The sequence below is a fragment of the Mustelus asterias genome, chromosome 18 (assembly GCF_964213995.1).
Source record: "Mustelus asterias chromosome 18, sMusAst1.hap1.1, whole genome shotgun sequence".
Lineage (NCBI taxonomy): Eukaryota > Metazoa > Chordata > Chondrichthyes > Carcharhiniformes > Triakidae > Mustelus > Mustelus asterias.
In genome coordinates this window covers 66,742,224-66,764,244 of record NC_135818.1, presented here as the reverse complement: position 1 = coordinate 66,764,244, position 22,021 = coordinate 66,742,224, and the positions used below count along the sequence as shown (strand labels likewise).

At 45.9% G+C, this 22,021-nt stretch overlaps 1 protein-coding gene and 1 pseudogene across 1 annotated transcript in view; one reads left to right on the top strand and one right to left on the bottom strand.

Annotated features, from left to right (window-relative positions):
• Window positions 1-22,021, bottom strand: part of prkcha (protein kinase C, eta, a) — a 212,311-nt gene that overhangs the window by 72,073 nt on the left and 118,217 nt on the right. The window contains exons 4-10 of the mRNA XM_078234226.1: window positions 20,790-20,964; window positions 19,411-19,445; window positions 17,312-17,394; window positions 14,459-14,588; window positions 12,932-13,071; window positions 10,851-10,991; window positions 7,624-7,797 (exon numbers count right to left, since the gene is read on the bottom strand). Coding sequence (XP_078090352.1) covers window positions 7,624-7,797; window positions 10,851-10,991; window positions 12,932-13,071; window positions 14,459-14,588; window positions 17,312-17,394; window positions 19,411-19,445; window positions 20,790-20,964 — 878 coding nt within the window. The remainder of the gene's footprint in view (window positions 1-7,623; window positions 7,798-10,850; window positions 10,992-12,931; window positions 13,072-14,458; window positions 14,589-17,311; window positions 17,395-19,410; window positions 19,446-20,789; window positions 20,965-22,021) is intronic.
• LOC144507406 (5S ribosomal RNA) lies at window positions 1,927-2,045 on the top strand (annotated as a pseudogene).

Below are 22,021 nucleotides of genomic sequence, written 5' to 3'. Positions count from 1 at the left end.
CAAGAAGTGCCAATCATATTTTATTGCTACACTTTATATGATGGCCCAGTGTACACAGAATGGAATACTGCAGTTTAGTGCAGTGGCATGTAGTGCATATGTTGTAGTGTGCACATACACGTGTGCTGCAGTCCATCATGCACATAATTACAGGATTTAAATTCCATTCTCATGCATTCTCCACATGAACACGTTGCCAATTGCAATCTAGTGCACCCGCATTATGTATTCCTCTTAACAGGTATAAAGGTGATTATTTGTGTGATGTGCAAGAAGTAATTACTTTAATCCTTAATGAGGTTTATCACTCCCTTATTACTTTTCAATTACATTTTCCACCCTTCTTTCCATTCTGATATGTTACAGATTTGCAAAAATGTGTGTGACAGCAGCACCTAAAACCACCTCAAGGCTCATTACAATAAACTAATTCACAATAAAATATTTGAATAACTAAACATACTAATCGCCTATTATTCCCAATTACAGATTAGATCTGCACTTTTCTCTAATTAGTACCAGTCTGTTTACAATGATAATTGTAGCCTCCCCATTTAGCAGCATTAACCAGCTGTGTGAAGAGGACTGATCCAGTAATTAAACTAACAAGCACCAGTGTATGTTTGCAAGAAGGCGGCAGAAGTACTGTCTCTCTCTCTCTCTGTGGAAGGAGAGGCTGCAGGGCCAAGCTTCCTGGTGGAGGTTTTCCAGAGTTGGCGCTGCAGAACAACCAGAGTCTTTACCTGATCTAGAACCTAACTGACTGAAAAATTACAGCTTTCCATTTTCATCTAATCATTGATCATGGGAAAATCATGGAACCAGGAACTAGTTAGACACCTTCAGTAGTCTACAAATCATAGAAAGACAGAAACTAGAAGGGGAAGGCCATTCAGCCTTCGAGCCTGCTCCACCTTCATGTTGATCATTGAATTCAATATCCTGAATCCCCCCTTTCCTCCCATATCCCTTGATCCCTTTAGCCCCAAGAGCTATATCTAATTTCTTCTTGAAATCAGACAATGTTTTGGCTTCAACTACATTCAGTGGTAGTGAATTCCACACATTCACCACTCTCTGGATGAAGAAATCTCTCCTCCCCTCAGTCCTCAAAGATTTACCCCCTATCCTCAAACTATGACCCTTAGTTCTAGACTACACCCCCCCCCCCCCCATTTGGAAACATTCTTTCTGAATCTACCCTGTCTAACCCTGTTAGAATTTTATAAGTTTCTGTGAGATCCCTTCTCACTCTTCTAAACTCCAGTGAATATAATCCTAACCGACTTAGTCTCTCCTCATATGACAGACCTGCCATCCCAGGAATCAGCCTGGCAAACCTTCGCTGTACTCCCTCTATAACAAGAACATCCTTCCTCAGATAAGGACACTAAAACTGCGCACAATACTCCAGGCGAGGCCTCACCAATGCCCCATACAATTGCAGCAAAAAGTTCACCAAAGAATCTTCGACTGCAGTGTTCATTCTTCAGACACATCAACATGGAGTGAAGAGAGCTTTGAGTAGATACTTTAGACTTAGGAACCTCAATGAAACAATCTGAATGAATTTCCAACACTGACTTGATCACATTCCCACTACAGCATTCCAAAGGCTGGGATATCATTTATGGCTTGTGAATGCGCTGTAAGCACTTAATTTGTTAAATTCTCATTTAAAATTATGTATAACGTGTTCAAATAAAGTTGTTTATTATTTAAAAATAACTACTCTGAACCCCATCTGTAATCGCCCAGAATTGAGATTGCAAACATAAACTAGAATTATTTTTCTTCCCCTCACAGCAAGTCATATTTCTCTGCTCATGTAGAGAGTCAGCGGGTCATAAACCACCCCCGCCATAAATTGTTAATAAATAAAATAATATATTATTAAAAATATACATATATAATAAATATATATATACACACAGCCATACTAGTCTGAAAATGCCCGATCTCGTCTGATCACAGAAGCTAAGCAGACTTAGGCCTGGTTAGTACTTGAATGGGAGACCGCCTGGGAATGCCAGGTGCATTAGGCTTTGGGGTGGCACAGTGGTTAGCACTGCTACCTCACAGCGGCAGGGACCTGGATTCGATTCCCGGCTTGGGTCACTGTCTGTGTCGGGTTTGCATGTTCTCCTCGTGTCTGTGTGGGTTTCCTCCCACAGTCCAAAGATGTGCGGGTTAGGTTGATTGGCCATGCTAAATTGCCACTTAAGTGTCAGGGGGACTAGCAGGGTAAATACATGGGGTAATGAGGATAGGGGCTGGGTGGGATTGTGGTCAGTGCAGACTTGATGGTCTGAATGGCCGCCTTCTGCACTGTAAGGATTCTATGATATATAAAATAAAATAATAATATATTATTATAGTGGATAGCACTGCTGCCTCACAGCGCCAGGGACCTGGGTTCGATTCCTGGCTTGGGTCACTGTCTGTGCGGAGTTTGCATGTTCTCCTGTCTCTGCGTGGGTTTCCTCCGGGTGCTCCGGTTTCCTCCCACAGTGCGAAAGATGTGCAGGTTAGGTGCATTGGCCATGCTAAATTGTCCCCTAGTGCCCTGAGATGTGTAGGTTCGGGGCATTAGTGCGGTAAATGCGTGGGCTTAAGGCATAGGGCGGGGGGTGCAAGCCTGGGCCAAGATGCTCTGTTGGAGAGTCGGTGTGAACTCAATGGGCCAAATGGCCTCCTACTGCACTGTAGGGATCCTATGAGTAACAATAAAATCCCTTAATATTAAAGTTAGGCCTGAGTGTTATCAAAAATAATTTCTTCTACAAGCTCACTGTCTGAAAGGGTGGTAGAGACAGGAACCCTCATAATATTTAGGAAGCATTCAGATGAGCACTTGAAACAAGTCTACGAACCAAGTGTTGGAAAATGGGATTAGAATCGAATCATAGTATCCCTAAAGTGCAGGAGGCCATCTGGCCCATCGAGTTAGCACCAACTACAATTCCACACAGCCGTACACTAAGGGGCAATTTATGATGGCCAATCAACCTAACCCACACATCTTTGGACTGTGGGAGGAAACCGGAGCACCCAAAGGAAACCCACGCAGACACAGGGAGAATGTGCAAACTCCACACAGACAGTGACCGAGGCTGGAATTGAACCCAGGTCCCTGGCACTGAGAGGCAGCAGTGCTAACCACTGTGCCACCGTGCTGGTGCTTTATTTTTAAAAAATTTTTTTGGTTTATATCCAATTCAATCCAATCAAAGTCCAATTCAAAGTCTCAACAAGTGAGACATTCCAGATCCAAGCTGACAAGACTGGTTCATCACTTCCTGTCTTGGGCTTGATCTACATGATTCAAGCTGATTGGAGCAGGCATTGCACCTCCTCCAAGGCTTGATCTCATTTGCATCTTAGCCAAACCGTGTCGGTGCTTCATGCTGATGGGCCGAAGGGCCTCTTTTTTGTGCAGTAAAACTCTACGACGACCACCACATGTTCTGTTGTTTTAAAAGCCCCTTATTATCATTCTGGCTGGGACTTTCCTCTGTTAGGGAATGATCAGTATGCACACTATCAGAATCAGTATGACACAATTATCACCCAGGGGATTTTAACATGTGAAGAAATGATTGTCTGAAGAGATTTTCAGAACCTTTCAATCTTTCAATGAGACTTCAATCTCATTTAGATACTGGAGACCAGAATGCATTGCCAATAAATCTGGCTCCCTTACCCTGTAAGCAGCCACACAGGTCTGTGATAAACTGAGGGTTACAAGTCAACCACTGGGACAAGGCAGCTGGATTTTGTAGGGAGACACTGGGCACCAGCTCATTGACACATTTCCAAATTAAAACAGGAACAGCATTAAAGTATCCAATTGTTACAGGGTTGCCCGAGAGTGCTGATGCTGGAGAGAACATCAGAAGGCAGGACATAACTAGTCTCATCATTATGTTTACCGTAAAGCACTCAGCGTTATGGATCAGTGAGTCAAAAAGCAACATTCAGACACTACCCTTTAGCAGCTGATTTGTGGAAATTAGGAAGTTGCTGCCCAAGTGACCCTGCTTCTCCAGAAACTTCTCTCTGATCAGTAACCCAGAGATGAAATATTGTGTGAAACACATGGGAAGTGTGAAGATCCGCTACTTACCCAGTAGTTACCCACTCAACTTTCCAAAAACAAGTTAAGGCTTGTCCATTCCAATATACGTTGATATTTACTGGCATAATAAATCTTAATTACTGGCCAACAACCTTTCCAGCACTGAAAATTAACTTTTATAAAGTGGTTAACACTGCTGCCTCACAGCACCAGGGACCCGGGTTCAATTCCAGCCTTGGGTGACTGTCTGTCTGAAGTCTGCACGTTCTCCCCGTGTCTGCATGGGTTTCCTCCGGGTGGTCCGGTTTCCTCCCACCGTCCAAAGATGTGCAGGTTAGGTGGCTTGGCCATGCTAAATTGCCCCTTAGTATCCCAAAATGTGTCGGTTAGATGGATTAGCCATGGTAAATATGTGAGGTTATGGGGATAGGACGGGGGAGTGGGCCTGAGTAAAATATCCTGCCAGAGTTGGTGCAGTCTCGATGGACCAAATGGCATCCTTCTGCACTGTAGGGATTCTATAAGTATAGTCTCATTCCTTCAGCTTTTGATTATTGTTGAAGATTTAAACTGTCAAAAAAAAATCAATTTTTGTGTTCCTTTGATAACTCTCTTAATCTAACCTACTTTTTTCCTCTTTGTGTGCTGTATCTAATTTAATATTGAATTCTGTATTTGAGCTGACATTTCCTGGTTTAAATTTTGCACTGCTGATTAAAAATTCCTCAAACTAATTGTCTAACAAGATACACAGTTTCTTGCCCTATTCAGACAGAACCCAAATACCGTGTAGAAGATGCAGCACTGAATACAATTCCAATCACTGCACATTTATATGGAAAAGCCCATGGAAAATCTGCAAGTCGCTGAACAGAGACATATGTTGCCAAAGTTTGTGGTTTTGCACTCATCAGGACAAATGCAAGAATGTCAAATTTCAAACAAACATAACAGGAGGCAAGAGTGTTGATTGGTTGGCAAGTTGACTCCAATTGGCTGAGGCATTGCCATGGAGAAAGCGACGGGGAGCTATAGGTTCCCCAAGCTTCCAGCTAACTCTAAAAACGTGCAAGGCTTTAATATAGTCAATTTGCCAACCAACAGCACTTTTTTCATCTGTAGTATAAATTGTGACTGTTTCAAATTTGGCATTTGTGCGTTTATCCTTGGGAGTGCATGATAAAAAACTTTGGCAGCACGTCACTTTTTTCACCAAACTGTGCTCCCAAGTGGTTGTAAGCGGAAGTAGCAAAGTTTTCTATTGACACAAAATGTTGCGAATTATAAACTTGGAGACACGCCAAGCTAGTCAAGGGTGTGATACTGCATAACCCAAGACAACAGTGTATCATCTGCATAATAATGAATTCACTTCGATAAACTCACTAAACTAATTGCACTTCATTCAAGTGTAGTTCTAAAAATGCCATTTTTTCAGACTCCTATTTGTTTAATATAGTAATCTAACTTTAGCCACCGTGTGAGCTCAGTAACGTTACCAGATGCCATCTGTTGTTGGACTCTAGACACTGCACAATAACATGGCCATCAGGTGAAGCAGGACAAATAGAAAAGGACCACAGGATTTCACAAACTAAATCCTGGTTTTCATGTCACCATTCCTCCAACACCACACCAGTCACAATTTACACCTTTCCTTCACAGACATCCACAATGCAACCCCACTTCCTGGTGGAGCTCTGGGAAGATGATCTCGAACACCGTGTGGAGAGATCGAGACCATTCTCTCAAATACCACTTGCAGTGACCTTCCAAGTGAATCCAACTAAAACTGCCAGCTTTTCACAGCACGGTGGCACAGCAGTTAGCACTGCTGCCTCACAGCGCCAGGGACCCGGGTTCGATTCCCGGCTTGGGTCACCCTCTGTGCGGAGTCTGCATGTTCTCCCCGTGTCCGCGTGGGTTTCCTCCGAGTGCTCTGGTTTCCTCCCACAATCCAAAGATGTGCAGGTTAGGTTGATTGGCCATGCTAAATTGACCCTAGTTTCAGGGGGGGATCATAGTTGAATGGGATTCCCATGGGAATCAGGGTAAATATGTGGGGTTACGGGGATAGGGTGGGATTGTTGTCGGTGCAGGCTCGATAGGCTGAATGGCCTCCTTCTGTACTGTAGGGATTCTACGATTCTTTACATGTTCCTCCTCAAAACCCAGTGAAAGCAGAGAGCGCCCGTAATCAACAGCTTCCATTTTCACTGCAGCTTTAATGTTGAAGAGGCCCAAAGGGAGATTTGCAGAGGAGATAAAGGGACACTGAACCTTCCAGCGGGAGTTGATAGGTGGTCAAAGAGATGGAGAGATGGAGTTGAGGTTTCAATCAGATCAGCCATGATCCTATTGACTAGCGGAACAGGCTCGAGGGACAGTGATCTACTCCTACCTTGTATGTTCGTCTGTATGTTTGTGCGGTAATATTTTCTCTATTATGCTTCTAAATATAGTGATCAAAGAAATGGGTAATGGCAGGGGTAATGGTGGCTGCTTATCTGTTTGTTTGCCTATTGCCACCTTTGACTTTATGTGGTAAAATACGTTTTAATGAATAATCTGACGTGTAACATCACCACTTTGCCAGGGCAGATCGGTTCCTGCCCTCTATCTCCATGCTGAGCTGGTCTGCATGGACAGCACTGTACTGCTGGACCCATGGACCCTCCTGTGTCACTGACTCAGATCAGTACTGTGCCTGGGGTTGGGGAGTACAGGGCGTCTCCTCGTCCCTGGTGCCACACACCAGCGTCCATCTGGGCAGCCCTGTACTGCGGGATTCATGCAGTCACCGCAACAAAAGTCCGAAGTTTGAGCAGGGGTGGAGGGTGAGATGAGGCTGGGGATGCGGGGTATGGGGTGTGGTGGTCTGACAATGGAAAGGGGGGCAATGTGGAAGGAGGGCTGTGCAAGGAGGGGGTGGGGGAAAGGCGAGGGGCTCACAAAGTCAGGCAACGAGGCAGAAGGGTGGATGAGGAAGATGAACAATGCAAGGCAGAGGGAAGATGGAGAGGAGAGAAGCTGGATCCTGACAAGGATGCATGAAAAGTTCCTAGACAAATGGGTTAAAGAGATACCACATCGCTTACTGATAGGAGATAGATGAAGACTCCAGATGCGGTGGGTAGAGGTCCAAATGGGGTATTGGCACCTTGTGGGTGATGGGCAGCCGAATAAACACAAGAGCCAGATGCGAGGGAGTAAAGGGAAGGATTTGTGGATGGTGTCAGGGTGGGAGGAGGTTTGGCATAAACACTGGTACGTATGGACCTGTTGGGCTGAGTGACCATTTTCTGTACTGCAAATACTATATAATGCCTCGATTCATTCCCATGCTTAATAAATTACTACACCAGACTTGCACAACCAAAACATGCACAGGCTTATCTTCCGCTTCTCATGGGAATCACATTCAATTATGATGAATAAGAAAGGTATATGCGGCAATATAATACAATGCTGTGGTGTGTGAGACAAGGTTGTCACTGGAGACACTTTTTGAAACACTTGATTTAACTGATCTCCACATTACTCACCGCGGTTTGGAAGCAACAGAAGATCTGTGTGAGGTACGGGTGGTTTTTGGCTAGTGACAGGATCCGTTTCTCAGTCATGGTACACTCCACGTCATCGTCTTGGAGAATCATGTCTTTCTTCAATATCTTCACTGCGTACACGTCCTCCGTGCCTTTTAACTCAGCCAGCATCACCTGGAGACAGACAGCAAGCTTATGCAGGTGGCATTTCTGGCTCGGTATAGAATTAACAAACAAATGGACATTTTCCTCTGAATGGCTTTATCAGTTAACATGTCTGTTCTGATTTGCCACTGCTCCAGTTTATAAAATAAATAATTAAGTGGGCCTGAGCTTCCTCAGAGTGGCAATCAGCATCAAATTGCCATTCCGTGTCCAATTACTTATCTCAATCTTCTTTCGACTCTCTCCTGCCTGACCTTCTGCCATAGGCCAAAGGGGATCCGGGCAGAGCAGCGCCCCCTGGAGCCCAGCGCTGAAGTTCAGGAGAGCTGAAGTGAAAGAGGTCGTCGTCCTTTGTTACAGTAGTAGTTGCCGCAAACCAGGTAAGTTTAAAGACCCCATGATGTTTAAAGGATCTTGACAGGCCAGGGAGAAGGTGGTGGATAGGATTTGGGGTTGAGGGGGGTCAGAGGTCATGGGGAGAATTGGAGGTCACGTGACATTGCAGGTCGGGGTGTTGATTGGACTTCAAGAAGGGGGGAAAATGGGTCCTCAGGGTGGTGGTGGGGGGGGGGGGGGGGAGTGTCAGGTCTGCAGGGGTGGGGGTGGAGGGGATGGTGTTGGACATCGGGTGGGGATTGGAGGAAGGTAAGACCTTGGCTGGGTGTGGAGTGTGGTGATATCAGTTCAGGTCAGGCCTGCAGGGATGGGGCAGAGGTTGTTGGGGGCCTTGGTTTGGGTCACAGCTGGCCTGGAGGGGGTTGGGTGTGGAAGTTAAAAGTTAATTTATTAGTCACAAATAAGGCTTACATTCACACTGCAATTAAGTTACTGTGAAATTCCCATCGTCGCCACGCTCCATGCCTGTTCAGGTCAATGCACCTAACCAGCATGTCTTTCAGACTGTGGGAGGAAACCAGCGCACCCGGAGGGAACCCACGCAGACACGGAGAGAACGTGCAAACTCCACACAGTCATCCAAGCCGGGAATCGAACCCGGATCCCTGGCGCTGTGAGGTAGCAATGGAACCACCGCCCATCTCTGTAGGGTTTTGTGTGCCCTGCACCCTTTGCACATTGGGGAATGTGCCGCGGGGGGTGGAATTCTGTGAGATTGGAAGATCCCGCCAGCGGGGAGGGCTGGAAAATTTTGGCAAAAGCGTCCAGAAGTGAGGTTCATTCAGAATATTGATATTACTCTGACAATGTTGTGGGGAATATAACTGAATTGCTTCATACATAATGGATCAATTTGAATAGAGGACCAGAGAAGGCCTTCTCTCATTCTGTTACCAGAGGCAGGGCAAAGCATACAGAAAGCAGCATGTTTGCTGGCTTTGACGTGTTTCAACATGAGATTACATTAGATATCAGCGTGTGAATGGCCATACTTTGTTCTTTCTGGAGGGAATCCGATTTTCCTCCATTTTCCCCTGGCCTACCTGCAGTTTGGGAATGCCCAGTGTGCAAACCAGCCTCTGCTGAAAAACCGGGACAAAGACCAGATTTCCTCCCACGCACCATTTTCAGCTGTGGTGTGGGCTATTGGACGGCAGTTGAAAGCACAACAAGGTTTGAGAGTTAGTGAAGAAAATGGGGAGCTAAGGAGTTGGAAGCACTCTGAAAGGCGTGCAAATATCACCACTATGCGCTGAATTATAATGTAGAAGTGGTTTCAATGCAGTGATTCATCCTTTGAGGGTAAGTTGACCCTAATATTGACCAGCTTTCTGGATTTGTTCACACGCATTTCAAAGTTTTTCCAATGGAGAAAAGGAAGAACGTTCATGGTTACGGAGAGAAGGCGGGGAAATGACACTCGGTGTGTGGCTCATTCAGAGAGCTGGCACAGACATGATGGGCCGAAAGGCCTCCTTCTGTGTCATAACAACTTTGTGATTTGGTGATTCTATATCCAGTCTGCCTGTACTGTCATCTTTTCTACTGTGATTTAAATGACTCTGGCTGATTTAAAAAAAAATGATTTTGACACTTGAAACCCTTATACTGGTTGACAGACAGTCTACTTGGAAATTGAAACTAGTGTGGTAGGTGTTCCATTTATCTGAGAATAAATGACAGTTTGGTGGAAACTGTCCCAAGATTGCCCCTTGGGTTTGGTTTCTGATTTGTTGACAAAGGCTAATAGAATTACAAGTAGTATTACAAGGTTCCTTAATGTGGCAGAATTACTTTTTTTCTCATTATCAATGATATGGAGACTTTTATTAAATGGTGAGAGGTTTATTTTTCTCCCGAGAAATAGGCAATATTTTCCACTGATATTGCATGCAATCTGAGGGCTGTACATAGCACATACTGGCTCAGTGGCTATAAAATCATAGAATAGAATCATAGACGCCCTATAGCGCAGAAGCAGGCCATTCGGCCCATCTAGTCTGCACCAACCACAATCCCACCCAGGCCCTATTCCTGTAACCCCACATACTTAGCCTGCTAGTCTCCCTAACACTAGGGTCAACTTAGCATGGCCAATCAACCTAACCCGCACATCTTTGGAGTGTGGGAGGAAACCGGGGCATCTAGAGGAAGCCCACACAGACACGGGGAGAACGTGCAAACTGACAGTGACCCGAGGCCAGAATTGAACCCAGGTCCCTGGAGCTGTGAGGCAGCAGTGCTAACCACTGTGCCACTGTGCCTTGCCTATGGAGAATATATGGGAGATATAGTGATGGCATAGGTGAGCTGAGTGGACATGGAAGAAGCATGGGGAACATAGAGATGGCATCAGTCATCTGAGGAGGCATGGCTGGTATGGGGGAGGTGGTATGAAGGAGGTAAGGGATGTGGTTTAGTGAGTTTTAAACATCATTAGGAACTGGGCTGCTATGTTGGGGAACCAAGGTGGGCCATCTATGTGACGTACAAACCGCACTGTGAACCTGACTCCGGTGTGAAAAGATAAAAACGGCGTGCAGGATCACACACGGGTTGGGTGTGCGGATTGCGAGTTGTGAAAGTGCGCAGATCGGGTTTACCCGGGCCCAGAAGAATATTCAGCTTCAGGTCATAACGTGTCTCTGGTTTCTCAAAGCACTTACCTTCCCGAAGCTGCCTTTCCCTAAAACGCTGATGAAAGTGAAATCGTCGATGCCCAGTTTGCGTTGTACTTGCTGGCTGTTACTGCTGTCTACGGTATCACCCAGGGCCTCACTTTCTTTGTGGTTCTTATGACTTTGTCTCTTTTTCATGAAAAGAAATATAAAAAGAGTTACTGTAGCACGCAGAGAACTGAATAATGTACTAAAGTTTGAAGTTTTAAAGTTTAAAGGTTAAGTTTACTTATTAGTCACAAGTAGGCTCCCATTAACACTGCAATGAAGTTACTGTAAAAATCCCCGAGTCATCACACTCTGGCACCTGTTCAGGTACATTGAGGGAGAATTTAGCACGGCCAATGCACCTAACCAGCACGTCTTGCGGACTGTGGAAGGAAACCAGCGCACCCAAAAGAAACCCACGCAGACACGGGGAGAACGTGCAGACTCCACACAGACAGTGACCCAAGCCGGGAATTGAACCTGGGTCCCTGGCGCTGTGAGGCAGCAGCAATAACCACTGTGCCACTGCGCTGCCCAATAAATGTTCTACTAAACATATAAATAAATGTCTGGGACTGCGTAACTGAAAGAGTGAAACAAAACATGTTCTTCGAAGGGAACAACAGAGATAGACTCACAGTATCAAATCTGACAGACACGACTACTTCATAGAATCCTACAGCAATGAGGGAGGCTATTCAGCCCCTCACTCTGTGATGGCCCTCAGAAAGAGCTAGTAAGTAGCCCCTCACCTGATCTTTGCCCATAAACTTGCCATTTTTTTCCTTTTAACTGCTTAATATTGTAAACCGCTTATTGCTATACTTTCTGTGACTGAGTTAGAGTCAGGACCCAATTCTTGCAACATGATACCTACACTAGCAATGCTTCTATTGTCAGAAATAATGTTTGAAAACAAACACCCAACAATGGAATTTAGTGTTCCATTGAAACACAGTACACAAACCTCTTTTAATGAGGAATATAGAGTTGGAAATCTGTATCATATAGAATCCTCACAGTACAGAAGGAGGCCATTCAGCCCAATTGAGTCTGTACTGACCACAATCCCACCCAGGCCCTATTCCCATAACCCCACACATTTATGCTGCTAACCCCCTGACACTAGGGTCAATTTAGCATGGCCAATCCACCTAACCAGCACATCTTTCGAACTGTGGGAGGAAACCGGAGCACCCGGAGGAAACCCACACAGACACGGGGAGAATGTGCAAACTCTGCACAGACAGTGACCCAAGCCATGAATCGAACCCGGGTCCCTGGCGCTGTGAGGCAGCAGTGCTAACCACTGTGCCACCTTGCCGACTCCGAGCTGGACATTCTCTGGTAGCAGCCTATGTGGTGCTTACTCATGTGTGCATCCGGAACATCACAGTTGAGCACAATCCTGTTCTCACCGGCCACCAGGACAGTGACCTGGAGCAGAAGCCAAGGTCAATGCCTCACTCTCTGGGGCAGGATATCTGATGCTGACTATAGAAGGCTGACTGCCCAAGTGGAGGTTAGTTGACTGGATAGAACGGGTTTGATTGATGCTCCAGTAGTGGTCACCCTCCTCAGCACAGAACAGGGATCAAACATGGGATATTCTTGGTGCGTCTAGCTGAATCACCCACTGGATAAACCCACTGAGCCTACAGAGTCCTAAAGACTCGGTGCGTAGGGGACAGTTTTGTTCCTGATCCATGTGGATTTAGATACAAGGGAAGCAATGCCTTGAAGAATCACATATTAGAAATTTGTGCGGTCCATCACTTGTTGGCCTTTATATTAGAATTGTTGGAAAATGATCTGCTGAATTTCCAATGCACATTATTGATTGGCAAGGCTACCAGTTGGGAATGTGGAGTCGGATGAAAAAAAGTCTTAGCATGTTTACACTTCCAGGATGTCCCAAAGCTATTTAGAACCAAAGAGGCACTTTGTAAGATGTGGTGACTATTGTAATTGGGGTAGACAAGGCAAGAGCCACATCACTGCCAGTGTTATTCATCATTTGTTACCACCACAAACAATCCAAAGTTGGAATTACCCCAGAAGCAAGTCAGCAGCATCCTTACCGTCTGCCTCCTCTTTAACGTGGATATTCCTCCCGCGCTGAGTCCCATCTCCGCCAGCTTCCTCGCCAGTTCCACAGAGTTCACTCCGCAGCTTGGGGCAACGTTGTTCTCACAGCGAATGTGAATGTTCATTTTGCAAACTGTCGGAAGGGAGAGGAAGTGTTTTTGCGTCAACGTTTCACAAGAGAACAAATCCCAGTCAGCATCTTAAACGTGCCAAAGGGGAAAACAAACTTCTCCGTGGAAGCCTACATGTCCCGCATACTTTCTAATACCTTCACCTAGACCAGCTCTTAATAGGTTTACAGGAAATAACACAAGTTCTCACAATCACAATGACTCCCTTCAAATTATCATCAGTGGGTCAGCGCCTCCCTTGATAATTCTGAGACTGACAGGGTATCCATTAAACTGTTCTGATTAAAAGCTGTGCTCATTGTTCGTATGAGTGGCCCCACCCTACAACCTTCTCATTTCATTACCACAATCCTACGATAATCATAGAACCCCTCCAGGGCAGAAAGAGGCCATTTGGCCCATCGAGCCTGCAATGATAACAATCCCCAGGTCCTATCTCTGCAACCCCATATATTTACCCTCCTAATCCCCCTGACACTAAGGGGCAATTGAGCATGGCCAATCATCCTAACCCACACATCTTTGAACTGTGGGAGGAGACCGAAGCACCCGGAGGAAACCCACGCAGACACGGGGAGAACACGCAAACTCTGCACTGTCACCTGAGGCCGGAATCGAACCTGGGTCCCTGATGCTGTGAGGCAGCAGTGCTAACCACTGTGCCACCATGCTGCCCACCCCCCTAATGGTCTGGATGAAATGTATACTGTGGCTGCATTTTCTTTAGGATGGCTCAAAGTTTGAGTTGGATAGAGATGGTGGAATGGATTCCTACACTCGGCATGCTCGATTTATTCCTGCTCGTAATCCCTTCTGATAATTTCTGTTACTGTTCCAATGACAGCAGGGTGACCAAGAGAATTGTGTGTCCGATCAGAAAGCAGCTTTTCTATTGGCTCTGTGGGATGTAACTCTACAGGAAAATCCAAAGGAAGTCAAAGAAAACATCATCACACAATGAGGAGGGGGCGACAATCGTTACTATGCCAGCAACATCCAACACACTGCATTGAGATACATATTGGATTTGGGAGGATTCTCTCTTCCTCTTTTTAAATAACTTTTCAAACAAATCATCTTCTGACTCCAAGGTTCTTGGACAAAGGGTCATCTGGACTCGAAACGTCAGTTCTTTTCTCTCCTTACAGATGCTGCCAGACCTGCCGAGATTTTCCAGCATTTTTTCTTTTAGTTTCAGATTCCAGCATCCGCTGGAAGTTGCTTTTATCGTTTTCTGACTCGCCTCGCTTCGCTCACCATGAAGTGAATTGAAAAGCATTGTGTGGGATCCTCTCGCCAGACAACCTTATTCTCTGTAAATGTGGACAAACTCTGCCTTTCTCTTTGACCTCAGGAAGTAAAGAGAGGGTGCCTGATGACATTAGTTACCTTTACACTGTTTTCCTTGCCTCATCAGCCCATAGAGAAGAGAGCCACAATGGTCACAGAAAGTTGGCACCTTGTAGTTGTGGATGTTGAATTGGTGACGTACGTTGATGCTGAATCTTTGCTCACATACCTATGAAATATAATTGTCAATAATTGAAGACAGATGGAGACACAGATAAACAAAAGGTTTTCTCCCATTGGAGCCATCATGTAAGGCCTGATTTTATTTCCAATGCTACTTTTATTTCTCTCTCCCATTAGGGATCTAAGCTTGTAGCTCTATGGGCAGAACTTTTCACTTCTCTTATTATAGAATCTCCACAATGCAGAAAGTTGTGCAGGACTGGAGCACACCTAATCCCTGCAACAGAGCTGGACAGGTCGGGAGCCCAGGGGGACCAGGTTCACAACCAGAACCAGCCCACAAACTTAAAACGTGCTCCCGAAAATTGGAATGCCCCCAAGAACAGGGTTGGGAATCCTGCAACCAAAAGAGAAAATGCTGGAAAATCTCAGCAAGTCTGGCAGCATCTGTAAGGAGAGGGAAAAAAACCTGAAGTTTCGAGTCCAGATGACTCTTTGTCAAAACAGATGCTGCCAGACCTGCTGAGAGTTTCTAGCATTTTCTCTTTTGGTTTCAGATTCCAGCGTCCGCAGTCATTTGCTTTTATTGGGAATCCTGCAAACTGGTCCTGGCCGTCATTTTCACCCCTTCGCGGAGTCTCCCCGACTCCATGGAATTCCAGCCTTATGTTGCTCATCTACATGAAGAACCATATGGTGTGTGAACAGGGGGGCGATGAAAGTATTCAGAGAGCCAAGAATTGTATCCAGGACGTCTGTCTTACTGAAAGATGTGAATGAGTCAGAATCTCCTTCATCTGATGCCTAGAAAGGTTTAACCCTGCCAAACCTGTCTCCTTGGTAAAACCTTCTGCCATTGCGCCAACTCTTACAAGGCTCAACATTATCTCCATTTCTTCCCTAAGAACTGCCCTGGCTTTATTTTACATTGAAGGCACTGTATGTGTGTGGATGTATAAATAATAGAGTTATTGTTAGGTCACAAGAGATTGGGATGAAGAATCTCATCCCAACTTTCCATTTTGAGTACATTCTGTTGAATATAGAAACCGGATTAAGTCCATTTAAGTCTCCAGAGATTGTACCGCCATGCAATTCGATCTATATCCTCGCTCCAGCTTTGTCCCATATCCCTCAGTATCTTCAATTATTGAAAATCTATCAATTAATCTAGCTTTTGATATTTCAAAATTGCCTTAGCCTCAGCAGCCTTTGGTGAAAGAGAGTGTTCCAAACTACCACCACTCTCTGTCTGAGAAAGTGCTTCCCAAACAGCAGCCCTGACTCTAAAATTAAACTTGTGCTTTCTTGCTCTGGAGACCTCTCTCGATCTACCCTGTCAGCACCTATGAATCTTAAACATCTGGTTAGATTGAATTGAGCAAGGAAAGCATGAATTCTGATCCCGAGGGACGGTCAAAAGTTATGGCCACAGTGTTCCAGGTGCTGGTAACATTTGAGACAAGCAGCGAACAAGCACAAGGAGTATTTCTCAATCACTCCAGTCAGTCAATGGAGAGCTTTGAAATATTACAGTTCACATTGTAAACCACCAGGGGGCGCTTGTGCTTCATTTATCGCATTGGCACCATGAAGCAGGTTGGCAAATGGAGAGAGACTTTAATCGAGGATCTCAAAAGTGTCCAGATTTCGATCATAATGCAACTCCTGGAAAGAGACTAATTTTGTCCATGGCGAATTCCCAATGGGGAGGAATTGAACCTCCCCTCCCCCCCACCTGACCCTCAAGTTAGTGTGGTGTGGACTCCATTCTGTTGCATGGCAACTGGAGCAGCTACATAGAGCAGTTTCAGAGATTTCATGGGTGGGCTGGATGTTTTAGACCTCACAGGCTGCGGTGCCAGTTTCATCATCCCCCCTCACCAGCCATTCTCCTGGAGGTGGGAGGGCTACCCGTCCACATGAGTTGGGGAGGCCATCACATTCATTAACAGCATGTTAAGGCCTGTTAATCGAGGCCAACTGGGATTTTCCACTCTGCCCCCAGGTTCCTCTGGATGGCTAGTGGTGAAAGGGGAGGGGGGGGGGGGGCGGATGCAGGGGTGAGTTTACCTGTCTGATAGCAGCCTCCCAGTGGTAGGCCAAGGGACAAGTGCTCTAGGCTCCAGTAGGGCCATCGAAATGAAAAGTTTCAATTCTGGCTGATTGCAACCCTGAGGGGACGGAATTCGTAGAACCTTTACAGTGCAGAAAGAGGCCATTTGGCCCATCGAGCCTGCACTGACTCTCTGACAGAGCATGCCACCCAAGCTCTATCACTGTAGCCCCACGTATTTACCCTGCTAATCCCCCTCACCTACACATCTTGGGACACTAAGGGCCAATCCACCGAGCCTGCACATCTTTGGAGTGTGGGAGGAAACTGGAGCACCTGGAGGAAACCCACGCAGACACGGTTGGGGGAGGGGGCGGGGGGGCGGGGGGGGATGTGAAAATTCCACATAAACAGTCACGGCCGGAATTGAACCCTGGTCCCCAGCGCTGTGAGGCAGTAGTGCTGACCACTGTGCCAGCGTGCCGCCCATAACTGTAACTGTAACAAGATAACAAACTCAGATTCAAGCATGGAGTGGCCATCCCCATGCAGTCCGAGCGATAGACCTTTACCTCTGTGACATACAGGGATGTGTAGTATGTGAAGCTCGCTCACAACTGGAAATCCCATGTGCCCGTGTTGACAGGACTACACCTACAGAGAGACACTGCTCCCGACTGCACCCAAACACAGAAATTCAGTCCTGTTCATACCTCCTCTTTCTTGTCCTTTTTTATTCGAGGACAGGCTGTGACAATTAACTGATGGCAGCGTTTGTGGACCACGCACGTACACACTGTGAAACAAACAGCAGCAAGGGTTAATGCTACAAACTGCCCATTAGGCCACTGACAGAGCAGCAAATCCAATTTGTTTTTAAATAACACCACATTTCCTTTCTTGCAGGTTCATTTCCAACAGTGGAATTGTTTATCTCAGTAAAATCCTCAGCGTCGGAAGTATTCTTAAAGTATGAATTCTCACATCAGCCACACTAGACCATAAGACATAGGAGCAGGATTAGGCTAATCGGCCCATCGAATCTGCTCCACCATTCAATCATGGCTGATATTTTTCTCATCCCCATTCTCCTGCCTTTTCCCCATAACCTCTGATCCCCTTATTAATCAAGAACCTATCTATCTCAGTCTTAAAGACACTCAATGACCTGGCCTCCACAGCCTTCTGCGGCAAAGAGTTCCACAGATTCACCACTCACTGGCTGAAGAAATTCTCCTCATCTCTGTTTTAAAGGATCGTCCCTTTAGCCTGAGGTTGTGCCCTCTGGCTCTAGTTTTTCCTACTAGTGGAAACATCCTCTCCACGCCCACTCCATCCAGGCCTAGCAGTATCCTGTCAATTTCAATAAGATCCCCCATGTGGGAGTGACGCTGAGTGAACGCGGGGAATGAGATTGATTCATTGGAAGGCAGTTTGATCTCTGTGATAACTGGGAGCTCTTCACTCACACAGCGGAGGGAGCACCAAAACAGATGAAGCTGCCAAACCTCCGATGAGAAGTCTAGCAGACTTTAGAAGCGAGAGGGGCTGAATTTTAATAACAGACTTTTCATAGGAATTAATTAATCATAGAATCCCTACAGTGCAGAAGGACGCCTTTTGGCCCAAGCCTGAACCGACAACAATCCCACCCAGGCCCTATCCCCATGCCACATATTTTACCCTGCTAACCCCCTGGCACTAAGCGTCAATTTAACATGGTCAATCAGCCTAACCCGCACATATTTGGAGAGTGGGAGGAAACCGGAGCACCCGGAGGAAACCACGCGGACACGGGGAGAATGTGCAGACTCCACACAGACAGTGACCCAAGCTGGGAACTTGTGGTAATGAATTCCACAGGGTCACCACTTTTTGGGTGAAGAAATGTCTCCTCACCTCCGCCCTAAATGGTCTACCCCAAATCCTCAGACTGTGACCCCTGGTTCTGGACTCCCCCACCGTCAGGAACGTCCTCCCTGCATCTACCACTGTTGGGTTGGACTTGATTGGGAATCTGTGCTTACCACAAGTTCCCCGAACTCGGGTCCCTGGAGCTGTGAAGCAGCAGCACTAACTACAGTGCTGCTCATCTCCAGATGCTATCCATATTCTCCAGAAGCCAATGAGTTGGCAACCTGGTGATTCATTGCCAAGGACAGAAATATTTCTCCTGGTCAGCTGCGTTCATCGACTGCCTCATCTATTCCATGAATGCCGTTCACTTCTGTTACAGGAACAAGCACAGATTCCCAATCAAGTCCAACCCAACAGTGGCAGATGCAGGGAGGACATTCCCGACGGTGGGGGAGTCCAGAACCAGGGGTCACAGTCTGAAGATTTGGGGTAGACCATTTAGGGCGGAGGTGAGGAGACATTTCTTCACCCTGTGGAATTCATTACCACAAGTAGCAGTTGATGCCGAAACATCGAATGTATTGAAGAGGCGGCTGGATATAGCACTTGGGGCGAATGGGATCAAAGGTTATGGAAAAAACGCAGGATAAGGCTATTGAGTTGGATGATCAGCCACGATCGTAATGAATCTCGGAGCAGGCTCAAAGGGCCAAATGGCCTCCTGCTCCTATCATCAATGTTTCTATGAACTCATTACTGGAGGTTTGATTTATGTGGTTTCTTCTATGTTTCTATGGTCAACCCAGACAAAATCGAGATATTTGTCCTTGGCTGGATCTCTTATTTAACGCTGGGAAATGGACTGGAAAATTATTCTTCTGCGTGGCTGCATTTTAATGTCCATTCCTCAATTTACAATTTACCTTACTGAGATGATTACATTAAAATCAATTACCTTGACACTGGTATCCCTGCTTTCCAAAGATTCCCCTGTGGATAAAAGAGCATGAGAATTAGCAGATAATTCTAGAATTAGTCCAAAATAATTCTTAACTCCTGAGGGTTTATTGCTTCTTTTGTTTTTCCAGTCTCAAAACTTTTAACTCCAGAGCTGTCTTTTATGGTGCAAGTTTTCCTGGAGACTTCTCCCACCAGCTAAAGCTAGGCAAATCTTCCAGCCTCATTTTAACTCCCCATGAATTTGGTCTTCCCAATTTGAGCATGAACAAAAGCCATACTCCTACGCAGTGAACCACAGAGACTTCTAACCTCAAGCTGCTCTCTCCCTCTCTCTCCCGGACTCTGAAAAATTAACCTGTCTGCGATAGTCAGAACAGGTCCCTTCTTTTTACCTCAAATTCAGTGCTTCAAGAAGGCAACTCACAGGGCAATTAGGGATGGGTGATAGATACTGGCCTAGCCAGCAACACTCAGATCCAGTGAAGGAATTTAAAAATAAGACAATGTCCCAAAACATATCAGCAACAAAATAAATAGTGATTGTCGCTGTACTGTTTTGTGTTTCTCGATGGAAAGTCAATTTTCAAGTGTTAAATGGGTCATACTGGAAAATAGTTTGGGTCGTGCGACCATAGCTGTTAGGATAAGTGAAAGGGGTGACTAAATCTTCCATTTAATTTAAAATAAACCTCGTCCTGAAGCAGTTGGTCTTTCAAAATGTTATGAAGTGGAGATGCCGGCGTCGGACTGGGGTGGGCACAGTAAGAAGTCTCACAACGCCAAGTTTTAAGTCCAACGGGTTTATTTGGTGTCACGAGCTTTACATCACAAGCTCCCACTTGATGAAGGAGCAGCGCTCCGAAAGCTCGTGATACAAAATAAACCTGTTGGACTTTAACCTGGTGCTGTGAGACTTCTTACTGTCTCAAAATGTTTGTCAGATGTTTAACAACACCAGGTTAAAGTCCAACGGGTTTATTTGGTAGCAAAAGTGGCTTTTGCTACCAAATACACCTGTTGGACTTTAACCTGGTGTTGTTAAACTTCTTACTGTGTTTACCCCAGTCCAACGCCGGCATCTCCACATCAAAATGTTTGCACAGAGAAACTGTGTGACATGGAAAAGTGTAGCAGCAAAAACATCTGAACATCAGGGGTCACTATCGATTATCTTTATTCACACAAGATCATGAAGTGCTGAGCGGACAAACATTCTAGAGTGGAAACGGAAAGAGAAACCTTCACTCCTTGTGTGTAAAAGGGTAAGGGACCTGGATTGCCCTCGACAGATGTTCCACATTTAAGGATTTTAACCTTTAAACAAAAAGCACAGTGTTCATTTAACATCGAAGACTGAACACGGGAGCTTCCTACCATATGAATTCCCTGCAATGGGAGCAGTACGTGGGCTGCCGCAGGTACGTGGCCATGAACTTATGATGGTTGACCTGGTGAATCTTGCGTCGCATCGCACCTTGCCGTTTCCTCGAAAATATCCGCTCCTTGAACGCTCTTTCATTGGAATCGATTTTCACTTGTTCTTCGGGATCTAAAAAGAAATTGTTAAAAAAAAACTCTATTAAAAAGGCACACCAAACTCAGGTCATCCACCCCGCCCGCCCGCCCACCGATTGGCCCCACCGCGCTCCTCTGCCAGGTAAAGGAGGTGTTTTAAATCAGAATATTCAAGCCTACGTTTTTTAATTTAGTCACGAGGTGTGGGCAGCTTGAACTGAGTGTCTCTCACTCAGCCATTTCAGAGGAGGCAGTTACCATGCGTCTGGAGTCTCAGGCCAGGTTCGGGATGGCAGATTTCCTTCGCTTGAGGGCATTAGTGGAGCAGATGGGTTTATTTTGCGTGGTCACCGTTAGACTTTTAATTCCAGGTTTTTATTGAATTCAGGTTTGCTGCGGTGGGATTCGAATCCAGGTTCTGAGAGCATTATCCTGGATCTCTGGAAGGGGAGTCCAGTGACAAGACCACTACACCACCATCTCCCCTCATATCAGCATCACCAAGAGGCTAAAGATCCTCCTGCAGCAGTTTTGCACTGACCTTCCAATGGCAGCTTTCCATGTTTTGGCGGTTTTCTTCAGATTTAGAGAATATATAGATATAGAATCCTTACAGTGCAGAAGGATACCATTTGGCCCATTGAGTCTGCACCAACAACAATCCCACCCCAGGCCCTATCCCCACAACCCCACACATTTACCGCGTTAATCCCTCTAACCTACACATCCCGGGACACTAAGGGGCAATTTAGCATGGCCAATCAACCTAACCTGCACATCTTTGGACTGTGGGAGGAAACCGGAGCACCCAGAGGAAACCCACGCAGACACGGGGAGAACGTGCAGACTCCACACAGACAGTGACCCAAACTGGGAATCGAACCTAGGTCCCTGACGCTCTGAGGCAGCAGTGCTAACCACTGTGCCACCGTACCGCCCCAAAGACCAAAGTGCACCTGATTTTCTTTCCTCCGACTGTAACATGACCAGAATGTCACTTTTTCTACTTCCTATTAGCACTAGCTATTCTGGAAATATCACATTAACCTTTTCAAAGCACGGCGCAGGTGATAGTATTCAATGGCTGTTAA